At 55.6% G+C, this 23,237-nt stretch overlaps 1 protein-coding gene across 1 annotated transcript; it reads left to right on the forward strand.

Moving 5' to 3' along the window:
* The first annotated feature begins 18,668 nt into the window (after positions 1 to 18,668).
* LOC121362787 (endothelin receptor type B-like) lies at positions 18,669 to 22,342 on the forward strand. The gene is given in 6 exon segments (XM_041484606.1): positions 18,669 to 19,172; positions 20,024 to 20,136; positions 20,555 to 20,788; positions 21,245 to 21,460; positions 21,581 to 21,647; positions 22,006 to 22,342. Coding segments are annotated over 6 exon segments (1,269 nt in total). The 5' UTR covers positions 18,669 to 18,683; the 3' UTR covers positions 22,156 to 22,342.
* The last annotated feature ends 895 nt before the right edge of the window (positions 22,343 to 23,237 follow it).

Consider the following 23,237-nt stretch of genomic DNA (forward strand, 5'->3'; position numbering starts at 1 on the left):
GGGAAGAGGAGAAAGGAGGGGAGGGGAGCAGTTGGTGTGGCCAAGGCAGCCACGTCCCACCGGGACATCGAGGGCAGAGGGTCCCTGTCCCACTCGGATCAGACCTTTTACCCCATTGCCCAGCTGTGCCATCCCAGGAAAATCCCTGGGGCATCCATCAATCCCTGGAGCATGTTCTGACCCTGCGTGGACAAGAGGAACGTTTTCCTCAATCCTTTTAAACCTGCACCCATGCGACCGATACAGGTGAACCGAAACATTTCTGGATCAGGAGAAACTCTGGTCCTCTCCCTCCATCCAGGGCTCTCTCCTTCCTTTCCCCATAGCTTTCAATTATTTAATTTCCCCTCCCCCTGGCAGCATCTGAAAGCCGAGCGCCTTAAATACAAATCACCTCCAAATCATTACGAGCAGGACCTTTCAGCCCCGTTCAGAGCAGTGGGCCCGGAGTAATGAGCTCTGCTGAGAGTTTGCTGCATTTCACATCCTGCAGATGTAAAGGATGGGACTGGGGAAGGGGGAGGGAAGCGGGAAAGAGGCCAGATCCAGCTGGGGAGGGGAAATATTCGCCACTCCCATTTTCCTCCCCCTGCAGGGGCCGGAGGAGGTTCAGGTCCTCAGGAACCTCGTGCTGCTGAGCTGGGATCAGGTGCACAAACAGGGAGGCTGCAGCTGGAAATGGATGCCCTGAGATGCTCAGATATCCTTCCAGGGCTGGGGTCCCACCCTGGACCTTGCCCCTAGCAGACCCTGAGCCATCCCTCGTTCCCAGGAGCTGTCCTCCCCTTCCTTCAATCAGCTCCATCCCTTGGAAGGGATTGTCACAGACCCCAGGGCGCTCCTCCCACATCTCCATCCTCAGTCCCTCTGGTGCAGGTATCAGCTCACCACATCCCATCCTGCCTTCCCACCTTGGAATGCTCTTTGCAGGTGGGTGTGGACCTCAGGACCCCAGGGCACTGAGGGGGAGGACACCAGGGATGTCACCCTGGGGGTCACCAAGGCTTTGCACCTGGAATTAGGATGCTCCAGACTCAGGTCCCGGAGGTATCAAATAGTTCCTGGAGTGCCTGGAAAGAGCAGCACAGGCAAACCAGCAGGGACCTCCCTGCCATGAAAATGCTGACCTCAGCTCCTGGGGGCTCCCAGGGCACCAGCAGGACCAGGTGAAGGCCTTCACTGCCCCTTTTCCTTGAGTATCCACATCCCAGCAGCTGCTGAGCTCTTCCCAAAGTCCACCCTGGTCCCTGGAATCAGCACCCAGAGCTTTCCTCCTGCTCCAGCAGCGCCATCGAGCTCCCACACAAGGACCAACACACCCTCCACACCCTCAGGCCAGACCCCATCCCCTGGGACAGCCAGACCCAGCCAGGGCTCCCCTGCCCTCCCTCCCTGCCTGGGAAAAGATGTGGAAGGAGGGGATGGAGCAGGGAGGAAACAAGAGCAAAGCCTTGCACCGCAGACTTCAAAGTCCTCGTCAGCAGGAGCCTTCGGAACAGTTTAAGTACAAAATGAATTGTTTTAATATTTAATCAGCCTATAATAGGCCCGGGGATCCCAGTGGAGATGGTTTGCAGCTGAAAGGATGTCCAGAGTGAGTATCCCCCTCCAGAAGGGACAGTGGTCCTGCAGGAGCCCTGAGACACAAGGAGGGATAATGCCCTCCCTGCCACTGCCCTGGATGTCACACAACACCTGGGAGTGGCCTCCACCCACTCACCTGCCAGGTGCCGAGGGCTTGGAGAGCCACAGCTGTCAATCCTCACCGTGCAGGAGGATGATTTCATTCTCTGACGAGATCAGAATAAATTCCAGCCCGCTCCCACGCACTCTGTAACACTCACCTCAAAGGGTCAGCGCCCCTCAGCCCCTTCAGCGGGAGTGTGGAGGCAACCAGCCACGGGAAGGGCACAGTCCCAAGTGCTGGCACTGCCCAGGCTGGGGAGAAGCCCTTGGGAATTAGGGTTCTTGGATATGCAGGCAACAAATCAGGTCTGGCTCAGCTCAGCCTTTCCCCTCCAGCATCACTGCTCGGCTCCACAGGTCAGGAAGATCTGAGCTGGGGGCTCAGATCCCAAAGCCACTGTCCCATGATCCTGGGGCACATCCCAGCCCCAGGCCCACTCACACCTCGGGGATGGGGTGATGATTTTAAACTAAAAGAGGGCCGGATTTTATTAAATATGAGGAAAAAGTATTCTTACAGTGAGGGTGGGCAGGCCCAGCACAGAGTGCTCAGAGCAGCTGTGGCTGCTCCTGGATCCCTGGCAGTGCCCAAGGCCAGGCTGGACAGGGCTTGGAGCAGCCTGGGACAGTGGAAGGTGTCCCTGTCCATGGAAGGAGATGATCTCTAATGTCATTCCCAACCCAAACCATTCCATGAGTCTCTGCTGCCAGACTCCTGCCATGCCTAGCAGGAAGATGTTGGGAGGAGGGAAGGAGCCTGCCCTGGGGTGGTTGATGGCTTTGGTGCCTTTTTCCTTGACACTGGGGCAGCTTATCCCCCTCCACTGGGAACGGGGATCCCTGTGGGATTGCCAGGCACTGCAGGCAGGGGAATCAGGGAGCAGCCAAGGGCAGCAGCTCCAGAGGCACCAGAGATGTCCCTGTGGCTCCACAGCCCCTCTGGATCCCGTGGGGATTTACCCCCAGGATAGACTGTGCCTGTCCCGTTCCACTGTGAAAGGGGGAGTGAGGAAGGGATCTTTTTGATTGATTACTCAGATGAAAATAAAATGCAAACATGGCAATATTATACCTGAGAACTGTGTATTGATAAAAAAGGGTAAGTGTTCCTGCTAAAGGGGGATAGGAAAAAAAGAGCAGAGAGGGGGAAAAGAGACACAGAGAAAGAAACAGCAGGCAGGGACAGGTTCCCAGAAGAAGCCTGTGTGTCTGTCAGCCTGGCCTGGCAGACGGAGTGTGCCGTGAGCTGCGCTGTGTCCGCGTGGCCCCGCGCCGGGCTGGGCCCCATTCCCAAACAGCAGCACCCTGCGTGTTTCTTCCATCAGGAAAATCCACAAAACAGAGGTTTATGTCCACAAAGGAGACAGAGGAGTCCTGCAACTTTATTGGGCAAAGAGAGAGAGTCCACCGGGGCACACATCCATGGGTTTTCTCTCTCTCGGTTTTGGAGGGCGCAGCCTCCTTTTATCCCAAACTCCCAGCCGCGTGTTGCCCTCTTCCTTCCCCCACTGGCTGAGATACTGGGAAGGTTCAGCCTTCCCGAGCTGCCTACCCCATATTCTCCCCTTGAACCTACTGTTTTACCCCAAAGTTCAGAAACTTAGACTTGTGCAGACCCTTGACTCTATCAGGAGCCAAACTGTCTGGGCTCTGCAACAAACCTGCTGCCCAAAGCTAGCAGCGACATTCAGACCCATTTCAAAGGTCACCACCCATCCCTTCACCCCCCCAGTTTTTTGTAAGACACAAGCTCACATCTTCCCTCTCAGGTGCAGACAGGGACACAGGAGGAAAACACGAGGGGGGAAGGGTGTTTTTATTTGGAGGGCTTTTTTTGGCGGGTGTTTATGGTGGGCTTTTTTTTTCTTGGTGCACATTTTTAGCAGACTTCTTTGACAGGAATTTTTGGCGGGCCTTTTGGCACACTTTTTTAGCAGACTTCTTTGACAGGAATTTTTGGCGGGCCTTTTGGCACACTTTTTTAGCAGACTTCTTTGACAGGAATTTTTGGCAGGCTTTTGGGAACACTTTTTTTTAGCAGATTTTTTGGTGGGAATTTTTGGCAGGCTTTTTGGCACACTTTTTTAGTGGGCATCGGGGCATCTGCATCACCAACCCGTGGCGGGTGCCACTCACAGCCCAATCTTGGAGGCTTTCTCTGCCCTGGTTGGCTGCCAGGCAAAGCCTTCCCAGGAACAGCACATGTACAGCCCCTACAAGAACATAAGGTATGTTGAGGCATAAATAAAAATAAGATTGGTCCCTCTCAGTGCCCCAAACTGCAGCAGGATAAACCAACCCCTGCACTTCACAGCCTTTGCCAGAAGGGCAAACCCTTAAAAACCCCAAAAGCCCTTCCCCAGGGCGAGGTGTCCCCCTGTGCTGCTTTTGGGGGGAAATCCCCAGATTTAACCCACTGTGGGGGAGCCTGGTTCAGCCCAGTCTGTCAGGAGGACGTTCTGAGAAGGATCCTGGGGAAAAATAAATCAGCTTAAAACCATTATCCATCAGGGTTGTGCTTCCATTAGAGAACCCTCTGCCCAGAAGCTGCCGGAGCCTCCCGGGTCTCAGGTTACTGCAGTTGAGCTCTCAGGACCCCGCTGGATGCAATAAATAACCCAGTGGGTGCTGCGGGGTGGGATTGGGACCATTAAATGTGCCCAGTCATTTTCAGAGGGATTCTTCTAGGAAGAAGGAGGGGAAGAAAAGAAAAGATCTGAGTTCTCCTCTGCTGGCAGCAGCGGAGTGGAGCGAAGGCTTCATCACCTTCCTGCCAGCACCATCTTCTGGCCAACAGCAGCCCCTCGGCCAGAGGCTGCAGCCGTGGGATCCCAGAATGTTTTAGGCTGGGAAAGAACTTTAAGATCACTCAGTCCAACCATTCCCCCAGCACTGCCAAAGCCTCCACTGCGCCATGTCCCCAAGTGTCACATCCACACAGCTTTGAAAGCACTCCAGGGGATCCCTCAGTTTATCCATGGCAAGGGGCAGGGTTGGGATTGACTCTTCCCTTTGGAGCTGCTGGCCAGCCCCTGCTCAGGCTTTGGGGCAGGACCTGCAGCATTTTTGTCTCTGTAGCCCTGGTCACGCCTGGTCCTGCTTTGCAGAGTCCAGGGAACTGTCTTTGCACTCCAGCAGAAATGAAGGAAGGGATGTGATCCATCCCAGCTGAGACAGGCTGACGGCACTGGGAATGAGCTGCAGGTGGGGTTGGATGGCTCACCTTGGCAGGAGTATAAGGAAAGGAAGGAATTCCTCCCTGTGAGGCTGGGGAGACCCTGGCATTGCCCAGAGCAGCTGTGGTTGCCCCTGGATCCCTGGAAGTATCCAAGGCTGGGTTGGACAAGGCTTGGAGCAGCCTGGGATGATGGAATGGGATGAGCTTTTAAGATTCTTTCCAATCCAAACCATCCTAAAAATCCTCAATGCCTAAAGAAAGGAAATAAATGGACACAAATGATGTACAAACCCCTGTGGATGTGTGATGGTTTGGCAGCTTGGGTCGGACCCTACGCCCACCTCCCCGAAAGGCCACCCCAGGTGGTTGTTAGAGCACCCCACAGCCTCACTGTCCCCTCCAGTCTGCTGCCACCACCCCGAGCGAGTGATTTTCTCCTTGCCCAGCAGCAGCAATCCCAAAGTTTCCAAGGAGGGGGAGAGGAGGGGGTCAGGAGGCGTTGGAGCTGCTGCCCGTGTGGGCCCAGTGCAGCTGGGGCTGCGGCCGGGCCGTGCCAATGGCCCCGATCCCCCAGGGACAGAGGACGTGAGCGCCGGGACACCAGTTAATGTCCTGGGGAGTGAATTCCACACAGGCCCTTCCTCTGCGCAGTTCAGTGACACATCAAAGCCCAGATAAGCCTCCAGACCATTGCACTCTCCAGGGGACCTTGGGCTGATTTATCTCCCTCCAGCTCCGGCCTCTGCATTTCTGGCCCATCAAGTGGCCGTGGCTCATGGAGACGCTTCTGCTCCTGCTCCTTTTCTCTCTGCTGCCCCTCCTTTGCCCCAGCTCTTCCATGGGTGCCTAACTGCTCCTAAAAGTGCAGCAAGATGTTCAGCATTCCCACTGGACGCCGTGGCCATGGCATCTGTGCTCCTTATCCACGCTTGGCCCTCATGGACTTGTTCCAGGTGGTGACACCAAGAAATAAACTGCAATTTCTGTAATAAATTCCAATCCTGAACCAACTGGGCTCATGTTGGTGGTTCAGCTCCCACAGGTGACAGAACTGTTTCCTCTCAGAGTCAGGGCCTGGTCCCACCAAGCACTGGCAGCTCCCACCAGCTCTGTTGGAAGTGTGGGTCATGGAATCATGGAATGGTTTGCGTTGGAAGGGACCTTAAAGCCCACCCAGAGCCACTGCTGCCCTGGGCAGGGACACCTTCCACTGTCCCAGGCTGCTCCAAGCCCCAGTGTCCAACCTGGCCTTGGGCACTGCCAGGATCCAGGGGCAGCCACAGCTTCTCTGGGCATCCTGTGCCAGGGCCTGCCCACCCTCACAGGGAACAATTCCCTCCCAGTATCCCATCTACCCCTGTTCTCATTCAGCTTAAGGCATTCCCCCTTGTCCTGTCCCTCCATGCCCTCAGGGGAAATCCCTCTCCAGCCTCCTGGAGGTGAAATCAAGGGGCCAGTCCTTGATTTCACCTGCACCACTATCTGAGGTGAGAGGAAAAACAGGAGCTGATCCAGCAAAGAGAACACATAACATCTTTTTCCCCATTAACTGGGACAGATTCCTGTTCCATACAGGACAATTCCAAGCATCTGGAGTGATATTCCAGATGCTGGCTCTGCTTGAGCAGGGAGGTTGGACCAGAGGATCCACTGTGGTCCCTTCCAACCTGACCCATTCCGTGATCCTGCTGTAGCTGCCAGGAGGGTGCAGGGGCAGCTGTCCAGGTCTGTGCTCCCAAACCACCTTCCAAAACCTCACACAACCCTGCAGCATCCTTGCCATGACCAGCTAGGGTCTTCCCTGGCCCACTGGAAGCCTGGTGCCAGATCTGTTCCTGGGGGCCACCCTGCTCCCAGGGATCCCATTGGGATGATGGGCAAAGAGATTCCCAAAATCCAGCACCACGGAGCTGGGATCCCTGCCCTTCTCTGTGTCACAGGAATTAGCTGGAATCCAGGCAGGATTTGAGCCTGGCATTGCTGGAGATGTCTCCTTTAACCCTGGGGGCTGCTGGCAGAGGGGGTTCCTGGGCAGGGAGTTTTTTCTCAGCCTCTCTGTGCTCAGGGCAGGAGGTTAATTAGGTACCAGGGCAATGAGGAGTCATTAAATCTGCCTGCACCGTGCTGTCAGTGTAACAAGGGCAGCCCAGGATGGTTAAAGCTGGGATTCTCCTTTTCCCTTTGCCTTCAATTAACCTTTCCATGTTTTTGCAACACTCCAGGCCCCCGAGATGGGGTCTGGGTGTTCTGGTAATTAGCAGAACACAGAAACAAACTTTTCTTTGAAGTCACCGGCAGGAGCCTCTTGGCTTCCAGCTTAAAATAAACAGGAGGAGCCAGCTTTTCCTTTAAACACTGCCACTGTCCCATCCCTGTTTGGGTGGGGGTGCGGGGAGTGGGGTTCATCTGGAATTGCAATTCCACTTTTGCTTTCCCCTCCTCAAGTGGGAAGCTCTGGGGCTCATCTCAGCCCCCACCAGTCAGACATCTCCCTCCACTTCCCTGCTCTCAGGTGGGGCTCCTTCCTCCCCTCGTTTTCACCTTCTGACAGATGGGTGGTGAGGCTCTCAGGACATCCCAGCTCCCGGAAGGAGGTCCTTCCTTCCAGGGCTGTCCCAGGAGTGTTTTCGGGGTGCTTTCATTGGTGGAGAGACATCTCAGCGTGGAGGAACCTCCCACGCCTGGTGGATGGCATCCCGTGGTGGGGGGATGGAACTGGGTGACCCTCAGGGTCTCTTCCAACCCAGACTGTTCTGTGATGTGGTCAGCAGGTGACAGAGGGCATCAGCTCCCGTTCACGTGCTGCTTTCCCTTCCTGAATCCCAGAGGAGATCTGGGGGTGACAAATGAGGAATCTTCATAAGAAAATCCTTGTCCTCATCCACCCATGGCAGCAGAGCTCCTGTGCAGGAGCCCACAAAGATCCCCAGAAACCAACATTTCATAAAATGGGATATTGGGAGTGTTTTCATAACGAAACCCTCCAAAAAAAACCCCATTTCCATTCCCTCTCTACCTCTCCTGCTTAATTCATGGAGCAGGAAGGGGCTCCCCAAAACCCTGTCCTTAACTCCCCATTCCACCAGGATGGGGTGGCAGTGTCCAGTCACATGTGGTGCTTGTGACCCAGCGGCTCTGTGGGGACGTGCAGCTCTCACAGAGGGCCCAGTGTCCCCTCACAGAGCCCCATTGAGGCTCCTCACATGGCCCAGTCAGCCCTGACACGCGTGACTGCTTCTGCCCCCAGGCCATCCTTCATTTACAAGGCAACTCCTCTTCTCCATGGTTTTTTCTCCCCTCCATCAGTGTCACTCCAGCTCCACTCCAGCAGGATGGAAACCCCTCTGAGCCCCTCTGTTCCCCCATGTCACCTGACCCACCCTGGGCTCCAGGGGCAGCTCCACATTGTCCCCCCAGCACATCCCCTCCTGCAGAGAATCCTGGAATATCCTGAGTTGGGAGGGACCCCAAAGGTCGTGGATCCAGCCCCTGGCCCTGCACAGACCCCCCAACAATCCCCCCGGGCATCCCTGGCAGCGCTGTCCAAAAGCTCCTGGAGCTCTGGCAGCCTCGGGGCCGTGCCCATTCCCTGGGGAGCCTGGGCAGTGCCCAGCACCCTCTGGGGAAGAACCTTTCCTGATCTCCCACCTAACCCTCCCTGGCACAGCTCCAGCCATTCCCTGCGGTCTGTCCCTGCTCACAGCAAGCAGAGATCAGAGCTGGCTCTTGTGAGGAGCTTTCAGACCCCAGTGAGGTCTGACCTCAGCCTCCTCTTCTCAAGTCACCTCAGCCACCACTCCTGGGCTTCCCCTCCATCCTTCACCACCTCTTAGGCCTCCTTGGGATGCTCTCCAACATATTTATGAAGGGAGATTTGCCCACTCTAGTTGGAGTGCCCCTCCCCATCAGGAGGCATGGTGGCTTGGGAAGCTTAGAGGTTCATGGCATTAAATCCTGGACTGGAACTGCTGAGGGCAGGAAGATCTCCCTGGGACTAAGATGGAATGATTCCTGTGCCGAGATGGATTTTTAGCTGATGGTTCCTTGCTAAAGCCAGCTCTGCACATGCACACTACGTGCTCTTCCCACCTCTCCTTCCAGGATTCCCTTGAAGCAGCCAGGGAATTAAAGATGGGACACTTCTTGTGTTCCTCAAACATTTTTGTGGACACTGATCTCAACAGCGAGTGCCTGATCCAGAGACAGCTGTCCCAGGCTGTGGTGGGGCTGCCAAACTTCAGGGTTCTCACCTTCAGTAGGAGACATCTCCTGGCAGGATTCCAACACTCCTAAAGCAATTTCCATCCTTCCTTTTATTGTCTCTCCAGGGTGTCTCCAATGGGCAGAGCTCTAAAACTCAGCTGGCTCATTCCAAGCCTCCTCCAGATCCCTGCTGGAGGTGCCACTGCAAAACTCATCAAAAAAGGATCAGATCCTCTTTAGGCAGTGGGGACTCCCAGGGCCAGGGATTCTCCCTTTTTTTGGATGGCGTCCATGTTTTTTTCTTCCCACAGGGTCCAGGCTCAGGGGGGAGTCTGAACTCAGCAGTGCCCAGTTGTGATTTTGCCACCACCTGTATTAAATTCTGGTTTTTCCTGGCTCTTTCCTTAGCTGGCCACCAAGGTGTGGAAGTGATCCGGCAAATCCCAGAGTGAGGGCAGCCTGGAATTCCTGGCTGTTTCACCTTCCTTCCCCAGGGATAACCAAAGCCCAGACAAGGAAAAGGACAGGTCCTCTCCCAGATGCCAGGGAGGGGATCCCCACTTGTGTTTTCCTCTGCTTTCTCTCATTCCCAAGGCATTTTTTCCACTGCCAATGAGGCATTTTTCACTTCCCCATTGCCAGCTTTCTCTGGTGAGCATTGGGGGGGTTCCATGGGCTGAATAGGGGGAATCTCAGCAGTCCTGGCCTCCCCAGAACTCTGAAGACTCTGAATTCCACACTGTTTATCCAAGCTGTTTCCTGCTGCCTTTCCTCATTCCTGTTTCCTGGAAAGGTCAATAGCACTTGAAGCTGTCGGTGGCTCTTCGAGGAGAGGCCATTAATCTCTCTATAATTATCTGCAATCATTTCAGGAGCAATAACCCATTTGTCCAAGCTTTTCTCAGAAGCTTGTTAAGCAGAAGGAGGGAATGGAAGGTGGGAGACACTGGGAAATAATCCAGGGAATGTCCCACTGAGCTTCTGAGCGCTGTGGCTGTGGGAGCTCCGGTGCTGGCGTGGTCCTGCCAAAGCCACCAAGGATCTGCCTCAGCTCTTCAGCCACTGGGAAGATCTGGAGATCTCCCCACATCTTTGTGGGTTTCACATGAAGCGTCTGGATCCACTCTAGTACTGACAGTGCTTGGATTTACTTCAATTCCAATTTTTTAGGAAGTTTGGCCCTGAATTCAAAATATTCACAGTTCTGGAGCTGAACTACTTAAATTAAGTAGATTTACCAAAATAATGAAGATAATAAACAGCATTCAGAAATCAAAAAGCGCAAATCCACTCCCATTTTCTATCAATTAATAACAATATTTTTTCCATACATAGGTGTGTATAAGCAAAGGATTAATTAAGGTTAGAACAATTACACAGGGCAGGGGAGTTTGTTCAGGTTTAAAGCCCACAGTATTTAGGATTCAAAGATCTACTAAAGAGAAATTAATGTAATAATTACATCCCAGCTCTGCTGCAGGAGCCAGTACCCTCTTTAATCAAGTTCATTAGCAAATGGCATCAGTGCTTCCAACAGAGGGAGGTTCGTGGGAGACCTCCCCAAAACACCTCAGGGAAATGCACCTTGTGACACATAAAACCCTGGCAGAAATCCCATTTCTGTGTCCGTGTGCCTCACTCCCATGTCCAGCCTGGCACCAGATCAGCTGTGGAGCAACCTATGGATCCTGAGGAACCACAGTTGCACACCCAGGAGAGCAGGGACCTTCTCGGGAGCCGTGGCAGAGCTCGAGGTGAGAGGGACAATTCCACCAGAACTTTGGGGGATCCTCTGTCACCTGCAGTCACCAACCACCTCGAGAGCAGTAATCCCGACCCTGTGGCTGCGAACACCTGGGAGGTGCCTCCCCTCTGCCACTGGAGAGCCCTTAGGACTTGTAGGGCTCCTGGAGAAGCCAAGGAGGGAGCAGCCAGGTGGGATCAGGCTCTGCTCCCAGGGAACAAGGGGCAGGATGGGGGGAAATGGCTTCAGGCTGTGCCAGGGGAGGTTTTGATTGGAAACTGGGAAAAGATTCTTCACAAAAAGGGTTGTCCAGCCCTGGCACAGCTGCCCAGGGCAGCGGTGGAATTCCCATCCCTGGAAGCGGGTTAAAACCACACAGATGTGGCACTTGGGGACAAGGTTTGGCAGTGCTCATGGTGGTGGCTGATGGTTGGACTTGGTGGCCAAAAGGTCTTTTCCACTTTAAGAGCTCTGTGATTCTGTGATTTTAATCTCTCTTCTCACCAAGCTAGGATCAACATCCTTCCATCGCTGCCTTCCACATCTTTGGGACACAGAGAAGTCCCCAGCCCCTGCGACTTCCTTAAGGCTCCTGCTCCCCAAGGGACACAGCCCCCCAGCCTCTGATCTTTGCCGTCGGGGCCATCTGAAGACAGCACGAGGCTCATCAGAAGCCCCGGTTTCTCTGATGTCGGGAAGGAGCCCAGGCACGGCCACACCCCGAGCCGCGACCCCGGGACAGAGCGTGCGAGCCCGGGCAGCGGCAGCAGCTGGCCCGTGTCCCTGCCGCTGTCCCGTGTCCCTGTCGCTGTCCCGTGTCCCTGTCGCTATCCCGTGTCCCTGCCTCTGTCCCGTGTCCCTGTCGCTGTCCCGTGTCCCCGCCGCTGGCCCGTGTCCCCGCGCCGCCCAGGCGGGGCTGCAAACGCCCCGTCCCCCTCGAAACAGCTCCAAAGAACTTGACTTCGCTCGGCCCCGGCTGATAAGAAAGTTATGAGCAAAAAGACTTCAAGTGCGGGGTCAGCGCGGGCTCGTGGGAACAGCAGGGATCTGGCTCCGCTTCCCGAGGCATCCCCTCCTCCCGGGAAGGGAAAGTCCCGTGGGCCTGAGCAATCCCCTCCCTGCACCCACCCATCCCGGCTGCAGGGAGGGATGGGGCTGCAGACACTGAAATAATCCCTGTTTTCCAGCTCTTTGCACAGGAGAATGTCCCGGTTTGGGGGATCCAGCCCGGAGTTGCTGGAGGTTCCAGTATTAAATCCAGGGAGAATTACCTGAGTTCCTCTTGGGCTGATGGGGCAGGATGGGCATGAGGGCCAGCAACAGGGGACAAATGGGGGTTTGCACCTCACTGCTTCCATGTTTCCCAAGCCACTGGGACATTTTTCCTGGCTCACCTGAAGGGCAGCTCTGAGACTTCAGCCTCAGTTGTCCCTAAGATGGAGAGGAAAGGGAAAGGGAAAGGGAAAGGGAAAGGGAAAGGGAAAGGGAAAGGGAAAGGGAAAGGGAAAGGGAAAGGGAAAGGGAAAGGGAAAGGGAAAGGGAAAGGGAAAGGGAAAGGGAAAGGGAAAGGAAAGGAAAGGAAAGGAAAGGAAAGGAAAGGAAAGGAAAGGAAAGGAAAGGAAAGGAAAGGAAAGGAAAGGAAAGGAAAGGAAAGGAAAGGAAAGGAAAGGAAAGGAAAGGAAAGGAAAGGAAAGGAAAGGAAAGGAAAGGAAAGGGAAAGGGAAAGGAATAGAGGGCAGGGCAGGAACTGGCACCACCTCTTGCTCTCCTCACTTTTCATTGCTGCACTGCTGGGCTGCTCCAGGAGTTAAAACCAGGGAATATCAGCCTGGAGGGGGGAAGGAGAAGGGGAAATTCAGAGACCAGAACTTGATGTGAATGAAAATATTTGCAGCAGAAAAGCACTGCTGGAAAGATGCCAGAGCTGTTCTCCAGCACTCCAGACCCCTCTGGCATAAGAAGCAGGGCAAAGGGAATGCTGGCAGCAGAACTTGAGCAGTATGACCAGAAATGCAGGCACAGTCTTCTATTTATTTATTTAAAGCGATGCCAGTGGAGGTGTCAGGCTGGGAGGCAGTTTCTGAACTTTCCACTTCAGCATTCCCAGTGTGCAGAACTAAATCCAAGCCTTTCCAGAGGATGCCTGAGCACAAATACACTCAGCATCTCAGTCAGATGACACCAGACCTTCCAAAAGCAGAATTTGCCAGCTGACAACCCTGGAAAAGCATCTTCCTGAAGGATTTGTCGCTGCAGGTCCCCAGCAGTCACTTCTCTGTAATGTTTTACCTGTCTGAATTCCTGAGGGACTGTCTCCAAGTTTTCCTGTCCAGCTCCCAGAGGAGAGGCTCTGTATGTGATGCCTCCAGGGATGTTCCTTCCTCCCAGGCATCCCTGCTTTCCTGCAGTGTTTGGGATAACACAGACCCACACCTGGGCACTGGGAATCCTCCAGCTGAACTGAAATGGGGTCTGGGGCCTGGCTGGGGGGTCAGGGCTGTGAAGAGCAATTAGTGCCCTAATTAGTGCCATATTTAGAGCAAGTAGTGGGGGTTCTCCATCCCAGGGCACATCCCCAGGCACACAGCTGCATTCCCCCTGCCATGGGGGTGAGTACCCAGACGGCGATTTGGCAGGGGAAAGGAGAACCTCCCAAATGATTCTCCCCAATGTTTCTCTGCTCCATGACCACACCTGTAAATTGGATTCCTCTCAATCTCCTCACACCAAAGCAGAGCCCAGCTGAGCCTCTGTGGGGCAGCTCCACACCTGTCCACCTGCAGCTTAAACCCCATGATTCCAGCTGGAAGCAGCAGCGATTCTCCTTCACCAACCCCTGTCTGGCAAAGCTGTTCCCGTGGCTTGGACTACAAAGCCATTGGACATTCCCACAGCTGGTAAAGCTGTGAGGGATGGATGCCCTGAGCTGTGGCTCTCCCCAGGCCTCAGGGATCCCTGGGCTCCCCAGGAAGCTTTCCTGCTTTCCTGCTGTGACACAAAGCATGGGACGTGGCGTCACTCTGGGGTTTCATTCTCACCCTTGAAGTGACTCAGCACCAGCCTTGGACCCCAGTGTGTGTCAGGGACCCTCTGGCTGGGCAAGGTTGGGTTTTCCTGGGGGTCTCCCAGGGGTTGGAGTCATCCTTTGTCCCCATCAGAACAGAGAAGGCCATTCATGCCCTGTCCCGTGCAGGAACGTGACTGCCCAGAATAGGCTGCAGGACCCCCCAGGGGCAGGGAGGGGGGCCCTGCACGCCCCAAACTCCTCTGTTTTGGGAAGAGAGCCCAGGAAAAGCGGCAGCTCCTCACAGAGGCCAAAGGGTTAAAGGGTGGTTAAATCCATGGATTCTGCCCTGGGCAGAGGAGCCCTTTGAGGGGCTGCTCCCTGCTCTGCCTGGGATGGAGCGAGCAGAGGGGACAGGGCCAGGTCACTCCTGCTGCCCTTCAGAGCCTCCAGCTGGCAATGGACTTGTTTGCTCCCCCTTGGGCCAGACCAAAAGTCCAGCCCCAGAGTCCCAGGAATACACCAAGGTGCAGGAATGATCCACTGATCTCAAGAGTCAACTCTGGGACACACAGGGTGAAAACATCTCTGGGTATTACTGGACAAAACAGAGCAGCAGCTGAGTGCTCCAGTCAAGGCCAGGGATGGGATGTGTCCATCCAGCCCAGCCCACCAAACCTGGCTTTTCCTGCTGTCCTTCCCACTTAAACCTGGTTCTACTTCTGTGTCCTTTCCATTAAACCTGGCTCTACCTCCATGTCATTCCCACTTAAACCTGGCTCTACCTCTGCGTCCTTCCCACTAAACCTGGCTTTTCCTGCATGTACAGATGATTTCTACCCTCTTTACAAACGCTGACCACTGAGAAAAGCAAGGCTGGTCCAGTTCTCATCAGCAACTTAGAACAAATCTTGAGATGAGGATCCTGTCACTCATGGAGCAGACAGTGCCACCCCCTGTGCAGCTTTATTTGTTTATTATTTTCACTCCTTCCCAGAGCTATCCCGTGTTTCTGCCGCTTTTCCCTCCTCCGTCCCCATCCCGCCCTCAGCCATTGGTCGCAGGGGCTGTACTGGGGGAGCCCTGGGATGTTCTATAAAACCACCCACTGCGGAGCCACGGCAGGAAGGAGCATTCCCGCAGCTCCAGCCCCCTCACAAAAGCCAACTCCAGCATCCAAACCACTGCAACTCCCCCAGGACATGCCCAGCATCCCGGGCAGGGGGAAGGAGCCCTGAGGAACAGATCCTGAATTCCATGGTCAGCAGGAAGGTAACGACTCCCATGGGGAGCTTTGCTCTTCTGTGCATTAATCTGCAGAAAAAATGATTCCTTGTGTCAGGTGAATTTTTGCAGCCCCCTCTGGGGGAGGCATTGAAGGGATCATGGTGCCTGGACCAGGTCCAGGATGTGGCAGGGAGAGGAGAAATCCATCACTCCTGGGGTGGAAACTCTTCCTCCTGGAGCAGGCTGGGCTCAGGGCGGGGAGCAGTGGGATGTGCTGCTGTCACCTCTCTCCCTCCTCTCCTTCATCCACAGAGATTGTGCTGCAATATTTATCCACAGAAAAACTGTGTTTGGTGTCTGGAGAGATGAGTCTGGAGAGGTGGAATACTCTGGAAGGCAGGGAGAGGAAGAGGAGAAGGAGGATGGAGGGAGAGGCTGCTGGACATGAGGATGGAGGTGCTGGGCTCTCCTGGGCTTCCAGGGAAGAGGGATTCCAGTCCCATTCACAGCACCTTTCAGACAGGATCAGGCTCTGTAGGGTCAAGGTGACAGTTTTCAGTCTGAGTTTCTCTCTGGGATCTCTCCCTGATTCCCTGAATCCATGTCAGGATTCCCGTGACTTCAGCTGTCATTTGGGCTTGGCACAGTTAAAATGCCTACTGGGATGGGTGAAAGCAGTTCTGGATCTGGGGTTTAACCACGCTGGTATTGGTTTCCCATCTGAACAAGCTTCTTGATGCTCCCATGCCTCAGTTTCCCTCAGCTGAGGAAGGGCTGTGCTTCCAAGCACTCCAAGATGGGAAGAGCAAGGAATAAATGGGCAGTTGGACAGGAGAAAACAGTTTCTCCTTGCTTAAATTTTGGATTTAATACAAGACTTGATTCAGTTTAAGGCGAGCTGGGGAGGAAGTGTTTTTCCTCTCCAGTGCTTTGCAGCTGTGCCGTGGAGGGGCTGGGCAGGAGCCGTGTCCTGTGATCCTCCCTCACATGAGCTCCCCTGCCAAGCCCCAGGGTTTTTATGCTTCTACATTTTTCTTTACCAGAGTTCTGAGGTCAGGCTGGGCTCCTGAAACAGCCCAGGGCTGTGGGGGGCTCTGGGCACGACTCCAGGGGTGCTCTGGCACTTTCTGCCAGTGCCACCGCTGTCCCCCAGCCACGAGTGGCTGTGCCATCCAAAGCTGTCCCTGAGAGCCCTCAGGGACCTCGGGCAGGAATTCTGAGCGGGGTCTGCCCTCCCCTGGGAGCTGCAACCCGGTGGGCACGGTGGGGAGGAGAGTTTGGGACAGCCCCATTGGCACCTGTGCCAGGCGTGGCTGGGGAGCTCAGTGAGGCTGAAATCCCTGGAACAGGTCAGAGCAGGGATTTGTGCCGACGTTTGTGAACCTTTAGGGTATTTATCCATCTCTTCCTTCCTTTCTTCACCCTTCCCAGCCCAGCCCAGGCATTTCCACAAAGGCCGAGCCCCTGGGGCGGTGCAGCCGTGTCCACAGGAGCTGTGCTCAGTCCTGGGGGCTCCTGGCTGGCCTGGCCACCTCCTTCCTCCCAGGGTGGGAGCTGTGCTGGGCCTGGGATTCCCCTTGCCATGGGCAAGGAGAGCCCTGCTGCAACCTGGGAGTGCCTTGGATGGCTGCTCCTGGAAGCAGGTCCCGGGGTGCAGTGGGTTTGGGATCAGATCCCAGCTCTGCCTGGAGGCGTCAGAGCAGAGCTTGAGTCCCCGCTCTGATCCCAGTCAGGCTCCCTGATCCCTGCCTCATTTGTTCCCTGGAGCAGGGAAATCCCAGGCACTCTCACAACGGCTCCAGTTCCCAGTCCAGCCACAGCAATTTCTTCTTTTTTCAGAGCTGGGAAGTTTCACAGTTTGATAAAAGTGTTCCTTACTCACTCCATCCTGGAGCCCCCAGATTTATCCCTATTTGAGGAACAGGCTGGAGTTTGCTGCCCTCTCCTTCTCCTTCTCTGGGCTCATTTCTCAGCCTGGATGTCCCAGAACCCCTTCAAACCCACCCTCTGGGATGGTGCCACCACCACCCTCAGCTCTCTCCCGTGGTCGTGGTGCAGCCCCTGGGATCTTCCTGCCTGGTCAGAGCTGTGCAAACAAAACCACTCCGGGGATATTCATTGGTGCTCCAGCTCTGGAGACCTTTCCCTGTGTCAGCAGCCAGGGCTGGAAAGAGCCCAGGGAGGGTTGCAGCCCTGAGTAGGGAGCCGGGCAGGCAGGGGCTTTGGGGAGGAAGGGTTCAGTTAGTGGGGTGAGGATGGGCAAGGAGGGGCTGTGCTGCTGCACATTGGAGGGGTGAGAGCTCAGGTGTCAGTGTGGCACTGCTGGAAAAAGCCCTGCAGTGTTTTCCCAGCAGGTCTGTGCTGAGCCCTCCCTTTGCAGGGGCAGCCGTGGGACCAGCTGGGAAGGGGAAAGTTGGTGAGGCTTCGGGTTCCCTGTGGAATGAGCTGGAAAAGTTCTGCTGGTTCTCTGGACCCCGAGGTGGGACTGCAGAACTGCCCAGATGTGCTGGCATTGACAGAGATGCCCCAAAACTGCAACTTCAACCTGTCAGGAGCTAAATGTCCCAAAACTAAACCCTACAGCTCCCTGACAGGAGGGGACAGCCATGGGGGCTTGGGGGGTGTCGGGCTCTGGTCCCAGGGAACAGGGACAGGAAGAGAGGGAACAACCTCAGGCTGGGCCAGAGGAGGCTCAGGGTGGACACCAGCAGGAATTTCCCCATGGAAAGGGTGGTTGGGCCTTGGCAGGGGCTGCCCAGGGAGCTTTGGAGTGTCCATCCCTGGAGGTGTCCAAGGAACACCTGGACTCAGAGCTCTGGGCTGATGAGGAGGTAGGGATTGGGCACAGCTTGGGCTCGATGATCCTGAAGGGCTTTTCCAATGTCAGTGATTCTGGGATTGTAAGTGAGGAGGGGGATGGGCACAGAAGGGAGCTGGGACTGTCCACAGGAGCAGCAGTGCAGGAGGGGCAGTCCCTGCTCCCACAGTCCCTGAGCACAGGCAGGTGTCCCAGCCACTGCAGGGCCACGTCAGAGGCACAAGGGACGGGTTGTTCTCCTTTCAGTTTGTTCTACTGCGCTGTTTAAATTTAGCAGCACAAACCCCACCCTCAGGGTCAACAGCTCTGGCCTGGTGGGATCCAGTCTGGCATTGTTTGTTTGCTGGGATGATGGAGCTCTCCAGCAACTCATAAATAGAATTGAATCATAAAATAGAATATCCCAGGTTGGAAGGGACCCACAGGGATCATCCAGCCCAGCCCCTGGCCCTGCACAGACACCCCAACAACCCCACCCTGGCATCCCTGGCAGCTCTGGCAGCCTCGGGGCCATGCCCATTCCCTGGGGAGCCTGGGCAGTGCCAGCACCCTCTGGGGGAAGAACCTTTCCCTGATATCCAGCCATTCCCTCTTTGACACAGCTCCAGCGGTTCCCTGGGGTCTGTCCGTGCTCACAGTGAGCAGAGATCAGAGTTGCCTCTTGTGAGGAGCTTTCAGACCCCGATGAGGTCAGACCTCAACCTTCTCCTCTCCAGGCTGGACAACTTTCCTTCTCTCCATCCTCTGCTAAACAATTTCTCTCCCTGGTTCCTTTCTCCACTGGCAGATCCCAGCAGGACCCCGGGGACATTCCACAAGCACCATGAGGACTCCTGCCCCCAGCTTTGCCGTCCTCTCCTCCGCAGGACCAATCTCATTCCCGGCCACTCTGGCCATTGTCCTGAGCTGCCTCTTCTCCGGGGCGCACAGCCAGACCCCACGGGCCTTCCAGGAGAGCACCATGTCCCTGGAGGTGCCGGGCCAGGAGCAGGCCCGCGGCCTGGCGCAGCCCGGGCTGCTGTGGGCCGTGCCCGTGTCCAACGCGTCGGACGGCGCTGCCGGGAGCCGCCCCTCGGAGCCGCCGCTGCTGCCCGTGTGCGCCAGGCCCGCCGACATCCGCCACGTCTTCAAGTACATCAACACCATCGTGTCCTGCACCATCTTCATCGTGGGCATCATCGGCAACTCCACGCTGCTGCGCATCATCTACAAGAACAAGTGCATGAGGAATGGCCCCAACGTCCTCATCGCCAGCCTGGCCCTGGGGGACCTGCTCTACATCCTCATCGCGCTGCCCATCAATGTCTACAAGGTCAGCTCTGCCTGGCACCGCTGGGATGGGGCTGCTCCCGCCTCGGGGGCCTGGCAGGAGCTCCTGCACGCTGGGGCTGCCCCTGGATCCCTGGAAGTGCCCAAGGCCAGCTTGGATGGGGCTTGGAGCAGTCTGGGGTAGTGAGGGTGTCCCTGCCGTGACAAGGGGTGGGACTGGATAGGCTTTGAGGTCCCTCTGAAACCCTTCTGGGATTCCATGGTTTGTGTTGCTGCTGAGGCCAAAGGAAAGAGCTGGAATGGGTGGTTGATTCTGGGGTAGCTTTAGGAAGGGCTCCAGGGGTCAGGGGGACAGAAGGGTTGTGAACTCAGCCTCATTCTCCTCTGGAATGAGTGGCCTGGATTTCTTCAGCCATCAGGACACACTGTCCCCACCTCTGCTTGTCCCAGCTGAGCGTGGGGCCACAGAGCCCGTGTTCTGTCAGGAAAGTGAGTGTGCTCAGGGATCAGAGTCTGCAAAAGGCTTAGGACACACAGCTTTGGAGCTGTCCAGGCTGGATTTTGGCTGTGTCAGAGCATGACTTTCATTCTCACTTTGAAAACAATCTAAAGCAGCCTAGTGTGGAGTTTAGGACTCAGATCCATTCAAAACTCCCCAGGCTCTGGAGTCAGGAACTGGTGTCTGGACCATCCTTCATCTCTGTGTCCAGTCAGGGAAATGAAAGTTTCCCAGTGCCAGCAAACCGTGGGAAAGTGCCCACATTCCCAGCAGTGGGAAGCTCAGGGAGCTCTCCCTGCTCTCTGTGGGCTCCCCACACCTCGTGGGTGCACCCACAGAGAGGAAGCTGGAAGCAAGTTCCCAAAGCAGTCTGGTAACCTGTGGATCCTCCCCAGCTCCTGGCCAAGGACTGGCCCTTCGGGGTGCAGGTCTGCAAGCTGGTGCCCTTCATCCAGAAAGCCTCCGTGGGCATCACGGTGCTCAGCCTCTGTGCCCTCAGCATCGACAGGTGAGACACAACAGCCACCCCCGCCCTGCCCAGCCTGCCCCTGTCCCTTGGCGGGGACCCGCGGCAGAACCAGGAGCTCGTCCCCAGGCCAGTGCCAAGATGGGGACAGACTGCTCTCATGGAGCTGCAATCCAGCAGGAGCTCTCTGGTGACAGAGCTGAAATCCTGCTGGGAAAGGCTGATGGGAGAATCATGGTGTGGGTGGGGTAGTGAGGAAGGGTGGCCAAGGACAGCCCCCATCCCATCCATCCTCTGAGCCTCTGCTTCCCATTCCCACACTTGGGAAGGTTCAGAGGTGGAGGAGGAAGGCGTGAAGTAAAGGACCTTTGGGGACAATTCTAACCTGCACCTTCTGCTCCCCTCCCTGGCCACTCTTCTCACTCCCATCTGCTCCTGTCACGTTCCCACATGCGGGCAGGTACCGAGCAGTGGCGTCCTGGAGCCGGATCCAGGGCATTGGGATCCCCATGTGGAAGGCCGTGGAGGTGCTGCTGATCTGGGCAGTGGCCATCGTGCTGGCAGTGCCCGAGGCCATCGCCTTCGACATGGTGGAGCTGAGCTACTGGGAGCAGCACCTGTGGGTGTGCATGCTGGCCTCGGAGCAGAAAAGATCCTCAAGTGGATCCAACATCCTTACAGTGGATCTTGGCACGTTGGTGCAGGGATTACCTGCAGGGAAAAGGGCCTTCAGCTTCATAATCTCCAGCCTTGGGGATGACCCCAAACCCTTCTGGTCGCAGCCCAGTTTCATTAAAGCTCTCCTGGTCATTTATCCCAGCCCACACCACACTGGACCAAAGGCTGGATGTGCCAAATCCCAGACAAGGGGTGCAGGGAAGAGTTCACTGTCCCCTCCCACACTTTGGGAATGATTCCCTGAGGAGCTCCAGCTGGTTGTCACCTTAATAGTGTGCTGGGTGGATGGAGGAGGCCCCGTGTCCCAGGGAACACCATCCCAGCAGAGCCACCAGGAGCTGTGCTGCGGAGGAGTCTGGCCCATGTGGAGCTGCTGCTGCCCTGCCCCTTTCTGCAGCCTGGACCTGATTCCAGGTTCCAGGAGCAACCTGGAAAATGTCCCTGCCCATGGCGGGACGAGATGAACTTTAAGGTTCCTTCCAATCCAAACCATTCCATGATTCCACGATTTGGAATCCCCTGTGCTAATCCTCCCCCCTGACCCTGTCTGGCAGCGCCGGGAGGTGGCCAAGACCGTGTTCTGCCTGGTGGTGATCTTCGCGCTCTGCTGGCTGCCCCTGCACCTCAGCCGCATCCTCAAGAAGACCATCTACGACCAGACGGATCCCAACCGCTGTGAGCTGCTCAGGTAGGGTCCCCAGCAGGTGACACCGGCCTGGGAGCCCCCAGCCCTGGGAGCCAGGGACCAGCACAGGCCCTGGTGGCTTGGGCCAGACTGGGGCAGTTGCCTTCCACCTCCTGCTTGCAGTAATTCCTTGCCCGGACTGCACCGCCCTCCTGATGGGCATGAAGAGGGTGGGAGGGACATGAGAAGGGTTAAATTAAGTTTTGGAATGTCTCTGTGACGATGGGATGGGATGGGATGGGATGGGATGGGATGGGATGGGATGGGAGTTGAGCCCACCTGTTGGGATGGAAGCTAAGCATCACCTGTATTTTCTGTCCCCTAATGATGAGAACACACAATTATAAAAAATGTCCCAGATTTCAGTACCATTTTCCACCCTCAGCAGCTGTATCCTGGCAAACCCACTCCCAGCAGAACTACGGGACAGCAAGGCTCAGCAATTCCCAGCCTGGCACTGTGCAGGGACACCTGCTGGACAATACGGGAATATTTCCTCCTCTTTTCGCATATCCCACGTGTGACCTCTCCCCCTTGTGTCTCCCCAGTCCTGCCTGTGCTGCTGGTGCCAGAGGCCGGCCCTGAGCATCACCCCCACGGATGAGAAGGGATCTGTTGGGAAGTGGAAAGCCACGGGGCAGGAGCTGGGGCTGGACCGCAGCAGCTCCCGCCTGAGCAACAAGTACAGCTCTTCCTAAATCCGTGTCACTGTCCAGGACAAGGCACAGGGACAGCAGGACCCCTCCGATCCTCTCCCAGGCTCTTCCTGGCTGGGCCTGAATCAGCTTTGCCGTCGTGTCCTAACCCAGCTGGAAGGAGCTGGAGCATTCCCCAGGACCAGCTCCAAGCCCAGCCCCTGACCCCAGCGGTCACCTCTGCAGGAGAGGGAAGGGCATTCACATCCTCACAGGATTTTTCATTTCCTCGCAGGAAAACCAAGGGACTCCTGGCCACTGCCTCAGGGTGGAACGTGGGGCGGGGGGATGCGTGTGGGAAGGGAAGGAATGTTGGGGTGGTCACTCTGTGGGGTGAGGAGGAAAGAGTGACAATTCCCAGCTGTAAAAACCAAGAAAGCCTGGGTAAATCCCTGTGAGGGACAGAGACATCCTCGTGGTCATGTGGAGGTGGGAAAGGCAGTGGAGAAGGTCCAATCTCAGCTGGAAGAGCCACTAGAACCAAGTAAAATATGGGAAAGGGCTCTCTCGCATTTATTATTGGCAATAATTCATCCCCCAGGTGATTTGCCAGCAATTTTAACAAGGCCAGGTTGGACAGGGCTTGGAGCACCCTGGGATAGGGGAAGGAGTCCCTACCCGTTGGGTGGGAGGAGAGGGAGTGGGGGTCCCTCCCAACCCAAACCAGTCTGTGACTGCAATCCATGTGATTCCATTCTAACACTCTTGCCAAAATTTTCAGAAAAACTACATGAAAAAGTTGTATTTATCAGGATTTTGATGATTTTTTGTTGGTTTTCCCACATCTCTCTTTTCCCTCTCTCTCTTTTCCTTCTTTGCCCCTTCTACCTTGTCATAGAAAAAAATGGAGAGAAGAAAAGGGGAGAAGAGATGAGACATGCAATTAAAACATTTTCCAGGTGTTGGGGTGGGCTTTTAGCTTAACTTTCAATGAAATGTAAGTGTTTTACAAATAAATCATAAAGACAAATGGGTTTCAAGGAAAACAGAGACTGAGGAATTTCAAGACCAGCCCACTTTCCATAAATTTCCCAATCTGTGGAGCAATCTGTCTCCACGTTCTATGATTTTCCATCCCTGTGCTG

Source organism: Pyrgilauda ruficollis, unplaced genomic scaffold (genome assembly GCF_017590135.1).
Source record: "Pyrgilauda ruficollis isolate IOZ18807 unplaced genomic scaffold, ASM1759013v1 scaffold67, whole genome shotgun sequence".
NCBI classification, from domain to species: Eukaryota; Metazoa; Chordata; class Aves; order Passeriformes; family Passeridae; genus Pyrgilauda; species Pyrgilauda ruficollis.